Genomic DNA, 15445 nt, shown 5'->3' on the forward strand with positions numbered 1-15445 from the left:
TCTAGGAGAGGTTATTTTTATCTAAATCCTTCTTCTTCCCTGCCTCCCTCATCAAGTTTCCATTTTGAAATAAAGTTTTCCACATGTATGACCTAAAGTCCAGTTTTCCCCAGGGCTACATACAGGAATTTTGTACTGATGGGACTTCAGAAAAAGTTATTGAGCACATAAAAATAGAAGGGCTGTCTAGCTGAGGACTGAGCTCTCATCTGCAAAGAGGGCAATGCCCCAGGGTGGTGAGGCCCTGCCTTTCTCCTATTCCACACTAGATGCTGGTGTACATTTTTTGCTACATGAAAAATGCCCAATATGGTCATGGAATGTCAGACCTAAAAGGGCATCTGATACAATTTTATAGTGGAGGAAAACTGAAGCCCAGAGAGGTCATAATTTGCTCAGGGTCATCAAGTGGTCCCTGAACTCCAAACCAGTGTTCTTTTTTTTGTGTGAGGCAATTGAGGTTAAGTGACTTGCCTGGAGTCACATAGCTAGTAAGTGTCTGAGGCCACATTTGAACTCAGGTCCTCCTGACTCCAGGGCCGGTGCTGTATCCACTGCACCACCAAGCTGCCCCCACCCAACCAGTGTTCTTACCAAGCTAATTTCATCTAATAAAGAAATTCAAAGAAGCTTATACTGACAATCACATCTATCATATAGCTAGGTGCAAAAGGAGAATTTTAATTGGAAAAGGAGAATAATGTTCTCCTGGAGGAAAAAAACACAAGTCAATTATGAAGGAAAATATGGTATACTCTAAAATAGTGATAATATTACTGGCTAGGAACTAAGGCCCAGAGTGAACCAATTTTAAAAAGGCCTTTCTCCTCTCGATATCCATTTCTCACTGAGGTACCTCTCCTTTTTAGACAAAGGAAAGAAATCCTAGAAAATAACTTATTTGTAGGGATGGAAGGAGAGAAAGAAATAACAGTCAGGGGTTTTGCATATTTTTCTGTCCATAGCTGTTTTACAGAAACTGTCTTTAAGAATCAGTTGACATGTCATGGTATAATGAAGAGACATCTAGCCTTACCATCACAAAGGTATATAAATAAGGTCTAGCTCTGCTACCTGTATGACCTCAGGTAAGTCACTTGACATCTCTGGGCCTCAGGGTCCTCATGTAAAAGAAGAGATTTGGAATAAAAGAGAACAGCCCATCCATATAGCAAGTTTAGGGTTTGCAAAGCATTTGTGTGTGTACGTAAATATGTATCTGTGTATAAATGTTTACATATGCACATATGTGTATATATATGTGTATATATATACATATGTACATATACATATAGATAGATAGATAGATAGATAGATAGATAGATAGATAGATAGATAGAGAGATAGATAGATAGAGAGATAGATAGATAGATATAGTCATTTCAGTCACGTCCAACTCTTTGTGAACCCTTTTTGGGGGGAGTTGTTTTGACAGAGAAACAGGAATAGTCTACACTTTCTTTCTCTAGCTCATTTTATAGATGAGGAAACTGAGGTAAACAGTGTTAAGAGACCTGCCCAAGGTCACACAGCTAGTAAGTTTCTGAGGCTAGATTTGAACTCAGGTCTTGCTGACTCCAGTCCCAGTACTGTATCCACTGCACCACCTAGTTGTACACACAAATATACATACAGATAGCCAGACAGACAGATATGTTAGAATAAAGGTACCAGCATAAATGGAATTTCACCTATAAAATGTCCACACATGTTAGAGGACTGTTCACGAGAATGAGTAATTAATGTGTCTTGGGAATAATAATGCATGTAGCTTTCCTTGAGAGATCTGAGGGGCCCAGGCTTTGGTACTGGAATTCCTCTAACACCAGACATAGCTAGCAGCAGCCTCAGTGATTCAGCAGCTTGCATCTCCAGTGCTAGAGGGCCAGCTTCAGAAATTTTCATCAAAGCCAAACCAAATACACCCTCGACAGCTACTGTTTCAATGCCTCAGGCTAAAATGGTGGAGAAACAAAAGCCAGAGAACCTTAAGCAATGAAATTGGTCCCAACCCTCACCTTGCATTAGGGATTACTTCTATCTGTGGGTCACCTGTAATGGGAAGGCAGCTGATAAACATATGCATATGTCATTAAGATCTCCCACTTGTGATGGAGTTTATGGGTAATAATAATGATCCTGGATATAATGATAAAAATCCATAACATATGGTCTCGATTATTTCTCTTACTGGCATATAGGATGATTTTTAAATTTATGTACTGTTTCTCTGCTTGGGGACTCAGGGGCCAGCTTCCCCACCACACCTTAGCCCACACCAATAATGGTACCCACATTTCAGTTAGGAAAAGGGGCAACACCTCAACTATCTCTCATTGCATCTTGCCAAGGGGAATAAAAGCATCTCTTTCTTCTTAAGAATAAAAGAAGTTATCCTTCTCCCCACTGCTGTCATTAATCATTCACCAAGATTGCTGGCTTTCAAATTTTAATTAAAAAAAAATAATCAAGATAGCATAGGAATGAAAGCATAGACACCAACTGCATTTGGCTGGCAGCCTGGGTAGGACAGATTATCTGTGTGTCTCCACCTCTTTCTGTCTTTATATGTACGTCTCTGTCTCTTTGCATGTCTCTATACTTGTATGTGTCTCTGTCTCTCTGTGTATGTTTCTGGGTGTCTCCATCTCTTTCTGTTTTTATGCGTATGTCTCTGTCCCTCTATCTCTGTGTGTCACTATCTCTGAGTGTTTCTATGTCTCTCTCTCTCTCTGCTTGTCTTCCCATCTCTGTCTCTGAGTTATCTCACTCCCAGTGGCAAAGCTCATTCATTCTGTATGTTGCCTGGCATGGTCTTAATCTTTATAACTTCTCTGAATTCTGAATAAATGAGCTCATTTGCTATTTGCCAAGTGGGTTTATTGTAAAATTGGCATTTGGTGAGAAGGGAGTCAAGTCATAGATATATATATATATATTTTTTGAGTCACTCCTTGCTTGTTAAAGGACAGTGATCAGGAACTTAGTGTGAACCTAAAAATTATCTCACCTAGACTAGTAAATTTTAAGGGAGCAGGTATATATAATTCTAGCCTAGTACCCTTTCTCTGAAGGAAGCAAGGTGTCCTGCCTCTGCCATCAACCTCTTGCTTCCTCTCTGGTAAGAATCAATCTCCTTTGAAGAAGGGTGGATGGAAGAGACTGAAGATACATCTATTGATGCCTCCTTCAAGCCAGATCTAGACAGACTCATGTGAACACACATAACGTATGAGGACAAAACATAGCACAACCCTACACTCTATTTGTGCTCCAAACAGGACAGCATGGAAGGTTTTGAGCTCCAGCTTACTACTTACAGTATTCTACCAATACTTTGAACAGACTTGAGTTGGTCCCATTTATTGCTGACACACTATAGATGTTCACTATTTCTAGATAAACCAGATTCATAATATCCACCTTTCTTGCACCACTTTTGCCTGCCTTAAGAAACTTCAAGCCCTAAGGAGAGAATAACATACACACTCAATTGGATATGGAAATCTATCTTACCCTACAAGAGAACAGGGGAGAAGCGGGGGGTGATAGACGAGAGGGCAGATTGGGGGAGGGGGTAATCAGAAGCAAACACATCTAAGAAGGGACAGGGTCAAAAGAGAGAATAGAATAAACAGGGGTTGGGACAGCATGAAGGGAAATATGGTTAGTTTTTCACAACATGACTACTATGGAAGTGTTTTGCATGACTACTGTATTGAATTGCTTGCCTTCTCAATGAGGGTGGTTTGGGGAGGGAAGAAGGGAGAGATTTTGGAACCCAAAGTTTTAAAAACAAATGTTAAAAATTGTTTTTACATGCAACTGGGAAATAAGATATATGGGCAATGGGGTATAGAAACCTAACCTGCCCTATAGGAAAACAGAAGGGGAAGGAGATAAGAAAAGGGGAGGGGATGATAGAAGGGAGGGCAAATTAGGGGAAGGGGTATTCAGAATGCATGCTGTCTTGGGGTGGGGGAGGGGCAAGATGGGGAGAAAATTTGGAACTCAAAATCTTGTGAAAGTGAATGTTGAAAACTAAAAATAAATATTTAAATAAATTTTAAAAAAGGAAAAGAAAAAAATAAATGCTTGGATCTGCAAAAATAAATAAATTAAATTTTTTTTAAAAAGAAACTTCAAGCCCACATTCAGAAAACAAAGATAATTCTTCTCATCTGAGTCGTAAATCATTTCCTTCGTTGCTCACCACAGGGAAGGTGTGTACATGTGCAACTGAGCAGGCTCTACAATGTTCTGGGGCTTGATGCAGTCAGCACAATTCCATCCCCAAACAGAAGCATATATGGGGATCTATTCTGCACCGGACCTTTCCTATGACAAACAGATGTTTCCCTGATTTGTCCCCTTGTATATGTGTGTGTATATATACATAACCACACATATGCAGCTCCAGAAAGAATAAAGCAATTGGGCCAAAGATGAAAGGAAGCTCAGCTGTGAAAGTACTTGGTGATAAAAGGCAAGTCCAGTGCTGCAAAGATAATATTGTATAAGAACTTAGAATGTAAGGTCTATGAATCAGGTTAAGCTGGATATGGTCAAACAGTAGATGGAAAGTTTAAACATTGACATCTTCATTGTCAGTGAGCTTAAATGGATGAGAATGGGTGAATATACCACTGTGGGCAAGAATCCCTTAGAAAAAATGGAGTTGCCCTTGTAATCAATAAAAGGGTGAGAAAAGGAGTAGTGGGGTATAATCTCAAAAATGACAAAATGATATCTGTTCAAATCCAAGGCAAACTATTCAATATCCCAGTAATACAAGTCTATAGTCCAATCACTGATGCCAAAGATGCCAAAGTTGCTTACTTCTATGAAGACCTACAACATCTAGAAATAATGCCCCAAAAATATGTCACATTCATCACAGGGGACTGGAATGCTAACATACAAAATCAAAAGAGAATTGGAATGACAGGCTAGTTTGGCCTCAGAGTACAAAATGAAACAGGGCAAAGACTAATAGAGTTTTGTCAAGATAACTCACTGATCATAGCAAACACTTGTTTTCAACAGCCCAAAGGGTAACTGACTGTGCACATGGACATCACCAGATGGTCAATATCGAAATCAGACTGATTTTGTACTTTGTAACCAAAGGTAGAGAAGCTCTATAGTCAGTTAAAACAAGACCTAGAGCTGACTATGACCAGGGCTTCTTATTGCAAATTTCAGACTTCAATTGAAGAAAGTAGGAAAACTATCACATTGTAAAGGTATAACCTAAATAACATCCTTTATGAATATGAAGTGGAAATGATGAATAGATTTAAGGAATTAGATCTGGTAGACGGAGTGCCTGAAGAACTGTGGACAGAGGTTTACAATACTGTACAGAAGGCGACAATAAAAAACATTCGAAAGAAAAAGAGCAAGAAAACAAAATGGCTGTCTGATGAGGTTTTACAAGCAGCTAGGGAAAAAGGAAAGCAAAAGGGAAAGGAGAAAGAGAAAGACATACCTAACTGAATTCAGAATTCAAGAGAATAGCATAGAGAAGTTTTCTTAAATGAGCAATTCAAAGAAACAGAAGAAAACAAGAGAATGGGAAAGACTAGGGATGTCTTCAAGAAAATTAGAGATATTATTAATGTTTCATGTAAAAACGTGCATGACAAAAAAATGGTAAGGACTTAACAGAAATGAAAGACAAAAATGGCAGGGACTTGACAGAAATAAAAGACAAAAATGGTAGGGACTTAACAGAAATTTAAAAATTCCTGTTCTTTGGAAGGACAAATGCCAAAGCTAAAGCTTAAATACTTTGGCCACGTAATGAGAAGACAGGACTCATTGGAAAAGACCCTGATGTTGGGAAAGATTGAAGGCAAAAGGAGAAGGGGACAACAGATGGATAGATGGTGCCAAAGAAGTGAGAAACATGAGCTTGGACAGACTTTAGGAGACAGTGAAGGATAGAAGGGTCTGACATGCTATGGTCCATGAGATCATGAAATACAAAACAGATTACGAAGAGGTGGCAAGAATATACAGAAGAACTAGTCAAGAAAGATCTTAACATCACCGATAACCAAGACGGTGTGGTTGCTGATCTAGAGCCATTGTTCCTGGAGAATGAAGTCCAGTGGGCCTGAGGAAGCATTGCTAACAATAAGGCTAGTGGAGGTGACAGAATGCCAGCTGAACTATTTAAAATCCTAAAAGATGATGCTGTTAAAGTACTGCACTTAATATTCCAGCAAATCTGGAAAATACAACAGTGGTCACTGGATTAGAAAAGCCCAATTTACATCCTAATTCCTGGATTATGGAAGAGCAAAGGATTCCAGAAAAACATCTTCTGCTTCACTGACTACACTGAAGTCTTTGATTGTGCAGATCATAACAAAATGTGGCAAATCCTCAAAGAGATGAGTATCAGGTCATCTTACTTGTCTCCTGAGGAATCTCTATGAGAAGGAAGTTAGAACTAAATATGGAACAACTGATTGGTTTAAGATTGGAAAAGGACTATGACAAGGCTGTATATATTGTCACCACATTTATTTAACTTATGTGCCGAGTACATCATGTGAAATGCTAGGCTAAATAAATCAAAAGCTGGAATTAAGGTTGCTGGGAGAAATATCAACCATCTCAGATATGCAGACAATACCACTCTGATGGCAAAAAGTAAAGAAGAATTAAGAAGCTTCTTGATGAAGGTGAAAGAGGAGAGTATAAAAGCTGGCTTGAAGCTTAAAAATTTAAGACCAAGAGCTTGAAAACTGGTCCCATCAACTCCTGGCAAACAGAGGGAGAAGAAATGGGAGTATGGTCAGACTTTACATTCTCGGGCTCAAAGATCACTGGAGATGGTAATTGCATTCGTGAAATTAAAAGATACTTGCTCCTTGGAAGCGAAGCTATGGGAAATCTGGACAGCGTACTAAAAAGCAGAGAGATGTCCCCTTGCCAACAAAGTTCCTCATGGCCAAAGCCACAGTTTTTCCATTAGCGACAGCTGTGAGCTTTGGACTATGAGGAAAGCTGAGCACTGCTGAAACAACGCTTTCCAATTGTGGTGATGGAGAAGAATTTTGAGAGTCTCTTGGATAGCAAAGAGATCAAATTAGTCAATACTTGAAGAAATTAATTCAAATTATTCTTTGGAAGCACAAATGCCAAAGCTGAAGCTTAAATTCACTGGCCATATAATGAGAAGACAGGACTCATTGGAAAAGACCCTGATGTGGGGAAAGATTGAAGGCAAAAGGAGAAGGGGACAACAGATGGATAGATGGTGTCAAAGAAGCAAGAAACATGGGGGCAACTAGGTGGCGCAGTGGATAGAGCACCAGCCCTGGATTTAGGAGGACCTGAGTTCAAATCTGGCCTCAGACACATAACACTTACTAGCTGTGTGACCCTGGGCAAGTCACTTAACCCCACTGCCTAGCCAAAAAAAAAACAACAACAAAGAAGCAAGAAACATGAGCATGGACAGATTTCAGGAGACAGTGATGAATAGAAGCATCTAACATACTATGGTCCATGGGGTCACGAAGAGCTAGATATGACTGAACAACACAACAACAATATATACATGTATTAAATATGCACATAACTACATATGTTCTATGGAATCTTTTAATTCAACCCCTAAATTCTAAAGATGAGAAAACAGACCAAGAGATTAACTGTCTTGGCCAACATCACATAGCTACTAAATAGCTCCTCAGGTTCCCACCCTCTTTTTAGCTTCCGAACATATAACAAAACCTGGCACTGGACTAGATAAACCTGGCTGTTGGTCAAGAGATAAGTTCTTTGCCATGAAACAGGGCCACAGACAGGAAAGGAAAGATGGCAACCCCACTGTAAAGATAGGTTGAGGTAATTTATGGAAGAGTCAAAACTTCCATGGTGGAAAGTTCACTAGACTTGGAATTGGGAAGGCCTGGGTTCCAATCCATCATCATCATCATCATCATCATTGCTAGCATTTTTATGGTGTCTACCATGTGCCAGGCATTGTGATAAGCACTTTACAAATACCATTTTGTTTGATTCTCATAACTCAGAGAGGTAGATGCTATTATTATCCCTATTTTACAGCTGAAGAAACTAAAACAAACAGAGGTTAACTTGTTCACACAGCTAGTTTCTAAGTTGAATTTGAACTTAGGTCTTCCAGATCCAGGCCCAGCACTACCTACCCCCCTGACCTTTCTGTCCCTTCCTACCTGTGTGACCTTCTCCAAGGCACTTAACTATTCTGAACCCTAGTTTCTTCATCTGTCAAATGGGGATAATAAGATATGCAGTAACTATGCTTTGCCAGCTTTGAAATACTACATAAATGTGAACAATTATTATTATAGGTATCCAGAGATGTGGGTTTAAGATTATTGCCTCTCAGAGGCAGCAGATAGAGCACAATCCTGGAGTCAGGAAGACCTGAGTTCAAATCTGGCCTCAGACACTTGCCAGCTGGGTGACTCTGGGCAAGTAACTTAACCCCAATCGTCTAAAAAAAAATTTACTACCTCTGCCACTAACTAGCTGTGTTACCAGGGGTAAGCCCCAACCTCTATGAACCTCAAGCTCTTCATCTAAAAAATTTAGTAGCTGGACTCTATGATCTCTAAGCTCTCTTCTATCTATGATCCTTTAGACTTGAGACTAAATTAGCCCTTAGCACTGCACTTCACACAGAGCAGGCACTTAATAAATGCTTGTTCTCTTAGCCTCTACTGACAAAAAACTGGCTTCCATCCTGTGCTGCTTCACATCCAAGTCAAGGACCTCCAATGTCCATAATGGCACAGACAGCTGCAATTTCATCTGCAAAAGAAATTTCAAATCTCACTGGGCACAGATGCAAGCTAAGATAAGCTTCTGAGAGCAGAATGTTGCCAGATTGATATTAACCCTAAAAGTCTTCAAGCACCCTCCTTGGTCCCTCCAAGTCCAACCTCTTGTTGTCCCCTCTAATTCCATCAGGTACAATCTGGGGGTGATCGTAGGTCAGTGCTGGTCTTTGTTTATCAGCAAGAGATGGTCACATTGTCCAGTCAGACCCTAAACCAAATTCCTGAAATGGTAATTACCAAGTCATGCTGGTTGCTTCCCCAAGAAGCTATCTATGGAGTGAAAACCAACCTGTCTGGCCGACAGTCCTGGGATAAGGAAACTTGACCGTAAGTTTATGCTCTCTATTCATCACTATTTCAGAGCTGTTAGGGATCAGAGTCAAGTCCTCAGTTTACAAAAGAGGAAACTAGGGCTCAGGGAAGTGAGTGGTTAGACCCAATATAGTCAATTCAAAGAGTCCAGAGCAGAACTGAGACAAGAGCTTGGGTCTTTGACAACCGGAGCAGGTCTCATACTCCTCCTGCAGAGGACAGCAGGTCCTACTCTCAACCGTCATCTTAGCCCGTTGTGTGCTGGGCTCAATAAAATAACTAGACAGCGTTGGGCTTATTTGTGCTTGTAAACCATTCTTACAATATCCAGTGTTTCCCTTCTCTTATAATTTCATTTTTTCAACTCTCTAAGTCTCAGATAACTTTAAGTCTAATTTAGTAGTCTAGAGAAGGGTTGGGATCTGCTTTGGGGCTCCATTGATAAAACTGTAGGTATCTGCTGTGTCTGTGTATTTATTTAATTTCTCATCTTTCAGTTTTCTAATAGAAATACTGCTTCTTTGCAGACTTCTCTTATTCAGTTCACACTCTAGGGGGACATGAGCAACCTTCTCGAGAAAATGTCATTTTCCATGGAGACTTAGTATTTCAGAATTATACATTTGGGGTAAGGAGGAGGTTTTCTCTCAAGTAACCAACAGGCAAGTGTCAGCGTATTGATTCTAATGTAAATGTTTTTAAGACCATAAGAAAATTTGTTACTATTAGATTCTTATTGGATTGATAGTGCTTAGTAGGTACTAAGTGAACTGACTGATTGACCAATGACAATGAGTACTTATAGTTATTGATGGAAAGTCTGCAAGGTCCACAGCATAAAAGGATGATTAAAAATCCATTAATAGAGCTCTGGTGTTTACTTATACTACCAAAGTGTTTTATCTTCCAAATCCGTTTTTTGCCTTGCCCTAAGGTATTACGACCTTAAAATATTTATAGGATCATGGGAATTGGAGAAGGAAGAGGTCTTGAAGATGGTCCAGTCCAAACTCCTAACATTTTACACACTTAAAAACTGAGAAATTACTTTCTTCAAGTTTTATAATAGCAGAGCTCAGTGTGTCTTGGGCTTCCTGATATCATATGGAGTTCAAATGTATATGTATGCACATGTATATATATATATATATATATATATATATATATATATATATATATATATATATATATATATACATATATATACATATATATATATGTGTGTGTGTGTGTGCGTGTGTGTGTATGCATGTGTGTGTGCGTGTGTGTGTATATATATATATATATATGTGCACAAACAGATACATGTGGAAATGTAAATATACTTTCATTTACTAATGGTCTTGAATAAAGGCATTAACCATTCCTTACTAATATTGGTTTTGATGGTTAATATGGAAATGTGCTTTGCATTTTACATGTATAATTAATATTTTATTACTTGCCTTCTCAATGGGTGGGGGAGGGACTGGAAGAAGGGAGAGCACTTAGAACTCAATAAAAATTTAATATTTAAAATAAATAATTTTTAAAATAGTTTTGACAAGCATTCCACATCAACTGACTGATCACCTACTCTGCAAATGATGCTGTCATTTATGCAATATCCCATATATTATTTAAAGTCGCACAACAACTCTGAGATAGGTGAAAGTATTATTACTCCCACTTTTCAGATATGGAAACTGAGTCACCATAGCAAAGGGAATAGGATGCTACTCTTGGATTCAGGAAGGCCAGGTTCAAATACTGCTTCAGATGTTTACTAGGTATATGGAGTTGGGCAAGACACAATTTCTCTGATCCTCAGTTTTTCATTTGATTCAGGCATAGGGAACAACCTATATCACTGCTCAGTGGGGAGAAAGTAGAGGAGAAGATCCAATATCAGTGAGTAATCCAGTTTTTCTAGAATAGTTTCGGCAAAGAATTGCCCTAAGATAAAGTCATTTGGAGCCAAATGGTATAGGGCTGCTCTCACTTAGTCCCAAACTTCACTGTTCTGTGTAACAGCCTCAAATCCTCTCAACTTGTCCTCTCCCAGGTAGGAAGGACATCCTGAAAACACCAGCCTAGGAAATTCCATTTTTATCTTTTTCCTTCTTCTCTCCTCTCCCACTTCAAGTTTCTACTTTGGAATGAAGCTTTCCACAAGCCTGACCTAAAGCCCCTTTTCCTTAGAGCTACATACAGGAATTTTTGCCCTAAGAGAGACAGAAATAGCTATTGACACATAAAAATAGAAGTCACTGGAGAAAAGCATGTCTAGCTAAGGCCTAAGTGTCCATTTGCAAGTGAGGGAATGCCCCCAAGTGTCCCAAGATGCTCAGGGCTCTGCTTTCCTCCTAAGTCTGCATTCAATGTTGGAAAAAAAATTTTGTCATGTAAAAACAGCCCAATTTTGAGCTGTAAAATCACAGCATGTTAGCATTGAAAAGGAACTGAGGGATCCTCTAGTCTAACCCCCTCATTTTCTTGTTAAAGAAACTAAACTCAGAAAGGTAAATAATGGTAACCCAGTGATTGAGCCAGGACAAGTCTCTCTCCTGGTCTAGCTCCCTTCAAAGAAGCCTGAGTAACAGTAATGTATGTCATTACATCTAGATGTGACTTTGCCATCACTTCACAGTGAGGTGTGTCACCACAGCTAGATGTGAAGTCACAGAATGGGAAGGAGAATAACATTTTCCTAGAGGGAAAACACTGCCGCATTTCTGTATCCAGTGACAGTATACTGTGAAAAGGTGAAGAAGTTACTGACTGGGTATTAAGGGCATGATGCTGATGTTCGGTTTTCTCTGAGGCATTTCTCTTTTTTATTAGGAGGAGAGAAATCACAGTGGTGGTAGAGATAAAAAGAAGAGATGCAGGAGGGTGGCTTGCTATTGCAGTAGCTGCCTTATTGAAACAGACCAAAAGATCAACTGACGTGTGCTCTAGTGGAAAGAAACCTGACCTTAGTTCGTAAAGGTTTAGGCTTAGATCTAGTTTTGCCAAAAGCTGCCAATAGTGTGTCTTCAGAAAAGTAAGTAAACTTCTCTAGGCCTCAATCTTCTAAACGGGGGGGGGGGGGGGGAAGAGAGAAAATCTGGCTAATGTGATAGCACTTTAATATGCATTATCCCATCTGATCCTCAAAACTACCCTATGAATATAAGTGCTACAGGCATTATTTTCCCCCCATTTTACAGATGAGGAAACTGAGGCTAAAAGAGGTTAGTGACTTGCTCAAGGTCATACAGCTGAAAGCATCAGGTAGAATTTTAATCCAGTTTCTGAAAAACCCAGAAAGACTTACATGAACTGATACAAAGTAAAGGGAGCCTAACTAGGAGAACATTGTACACCGTACAGCGATACTGTATGATGATCAGCTATGAATGACTTAGCTCTTCTCAGCAAAATAGTGATTCGAGGCAATTCCAAAAGACTCATGATAAAAATGCTCTCCACATCCAGAGAAACAATTGATGGAATCTGAATGCAAATCAAAGCATACCATTTTCACTTTCTTTCGTAGTTTTTTTTTTTAAGGCAACTGAGGTTAAGTGACTTGCCCAGGGTTACACAGCTAATAAGTGTCTGAGCAGATTTGAACTTAGGTCCTCCTGACTCCAGGGCTGGTGCTCTATTCACTGCACCACCTAGCTGCCTCTATGGTTTTTTTTCTTTTGGTCTGTTTCTTCTTTCACAACATGAGTAATATGAAAATGTTTTACATGATTGCATATATAATTACCTACATCAGATTGCTTACTGTTTCAAGGAGGGGGAGGGAAAGGAGGAATGGACAAAATTTGGAACTCAAAAAATTTTTTAAATGAATATTAAAAATTGTCTTTCTATGTAATTGAAAAAAATAAAATGCCATTTAAAAAAAAAGAATTTGAATCCAGCTCTTCCTGACTGAAGGTCTAACATTAACTACTACACTATATCTCTCATAAATAGTCTCTAAGGTCTCTTCAAACTCTAAATCTTAGGAATCTATTTTTTTTTTCAAAATTAAATAGCATCTATATATACTATTTTCCATCTCTGCTGACAGGTTTAAGGAAGAGAATTGATGATTTCTAGATAATTGGAGCACCCTCCAACTACTGTGAGTTCTCCAGAGCCCATATCAGATACCCAGATCCGGGTGAATGGGTCCTTCTTGAAATCACAATCAACAGAAAATGTCTCCACTTATGTTTCTCTGCTCATCTCCATACTGGGAACAATTGGCGACGGACTTGTCATCTGGTATCTCATCTTCCACTTCAAGAAGAGCTCTTTTACTGCCTACATCCTTCACCTCTTGACGGCTGACTTAACTTCCCTACTTTGTATTTCTACCAATACTATAGTTCACATGGTTTATTCCAAGAATGACTCAACCAAACTACAATTAGTTGACTTCATCTTCTGCGTGCTGATTCTGTTTGGCTACGACACCGGCCTCTACCTCCTGACAGTCATCAGTGTGGAGAGGGGTCTTTCAGTCCTTTGCCCCATCTGGTACCAATGCCAACGCCCAAAGCGCCAATCTGCTGCAAGCACTCTCCGTTTCTGTGACCCAGTTAGCAGGCTTCTTCTGTCTTCAGGGCACACATCCCAGGTTCCCCACTAGACCATGTGCTGTGGTGGAAGTATTTTTGCTTACCTTGAACTTCCTCGTGTTTGTCCCTCTCGTGGTGCTCTCAAGCTTGGCCCTCTTCAGCAAGGTCCTCTGTAACCTGAAGTACCGCCAGCCAGCCAAGCTTTACATCATCATCATCACCACGGTCATTCTGTTCCTTCTCTCTGCAAGGCCTTTGAGAGTCTTGCTGATGTTATTTGACTTCCAGGATGAAAACAATGAATTTCTATCGATAGTATTTATATATCTGAATTTATTATCTTGTATTAATAGCACCATCAACCCAACTGTCTATTCCATGGTTGGTCGGTTCAAGGGGCAAAGATCCAAGACACACTGCAAAGGGTCTTTGAGGATAAGCCATGCTCCCATGAGAGAGAGAAAAGAAGGTATTCTAATCTCAGTGTCATCCAGTGGGAACACTGTTAAAGACACAAGTCATGTTCTGAAAACAGATTATCAGCCAGTATAAAATGGATTAGTGCCTGCCTAGCTCATAAGTGTTTTGTACAAAACACTTACAAAAGTGATTTTCCTTAAGCACAGATATGACCATGTCACTCTTCCACTCAATAAACTCCAATGGTTCTATTGCCTCTAGGATCATAAGAATATAAACTCTACTGTTTAGCTTTTAAAACTCTTAACAACCTGGCTCCAACTTATCTTTCCAAACTTATTACACATTGCTCTCTTCCTGCATGTGGAACACTGGATGGAGTGCCAGGCCTAGAGTCAGGAAGACTCATCTTCCTGAGTTCCAAACCTGGCATCAGACACTCAGTAGCTGTGTGACCCTGGGCAAGTCATTTCACTGTTTGCTTCAGTTTCTCCTCTGTAAAATGAGCAGGAGAAAGAAATGGCAAACCACTCCAATATCTTTGCCAAGAAAACCTCAAATGCCATCACGAAGAGTCAAACATTACTGAAATGACTGAACAACTCTTCCTGCATTCTGTGATCCAGCTAAACCTGCCTTCACTTTGTTCCTCACACATGGCCCTCTGCCATACATCTCTGTGACTTTGCGTCAGTCAGCCTTCATTTCTGAAATGTGTTCCTTTTCACCTTTGCCTCACAGAATCCCTCTCTTCCTTCAAGACCCAGCTCGTTTACCATTTTGGACATGAAGTCTTTCCTGATTCCACTCTCTAACCCCCACCTGCTAGTGCCTTCCTTCCCAACACACCTTGTATTTAACTATTTCATATTTGTTTATGTTTATTCTTTGTTATTCCTGTAGAGGGGATAGGGATAGGTACTGCCTCTGCAATTTCCTTGGTATAAGGATTTCTTAGAAAATTCCCTCTACCAATGCAAGCTGGCATTTTTTCTGAGCCTTAGTCTTAGAAAGTTGCCCTGCACCTTAAGAGGTGCCAGGATGCAGCAGAGGCTGGGTTTGAATGCACATATTTTTGGCTTTAAGGCTGTTGTTGCTGTCCACCCCACTACCCTGCTCATCTCTTTATTCTGAAAACATTTAACGCAGGTCAGGGTTGTCTTCTCTGTTGGAACCTAAGCTCTTTGAAAGTCGGGATCATTTCACTCATTGTATCTGTCTCCACAACACCTAGCGCAGGTCTGGCACGTTTGTTGTTTATTTGTTTCAGTCACATCCAACTCTCCATGAGTCCATTTGGGGTTTTCTTGGCAAAGACTCTGGAGT

The 15445-nt window shown here is 39.8% G+C and overlaps 1 protein-coding gene across 1 annotated transcript; it reads left to right on the forward strand.

The window, feature by feature from the left end:
• The first annotated feature begins 1078 nt into the window (after positions 1-1078).
• Positions 1079-14251, forward strand: LOC110208648 (mas-related G-protein coupled receptor member H-like). The gene is given in 4 exon segments (XM_020986770.2): positions 1079-1088; positions 9701-9786; positions 13246-13694; positions 13696-14251. Coding segments are annotated over 4 exon segments (1101 nt in total).
• The last annotated feature ends 1194 nt before the right edge of the window (positions 14252-15445 follow it).

The sequence above is a fragment of the Phascolarctos cinereus genome, unplaced genomic scaffold (genome assembly GCF_003287225.1).
Source record: "Phascolarctos cinereus isolate Bilbo 61053 unplaced genomic scaffold, phaCin_HiC Scaffold_5;HRSCAF=322, whole genome shotgun sequence".
NCBI lineage: Eukaryota > Metazoa > Chordata > Mammalia > Diprotodontia > Phascolarctidae > Phascolarctos > Phascolarctos cinereus.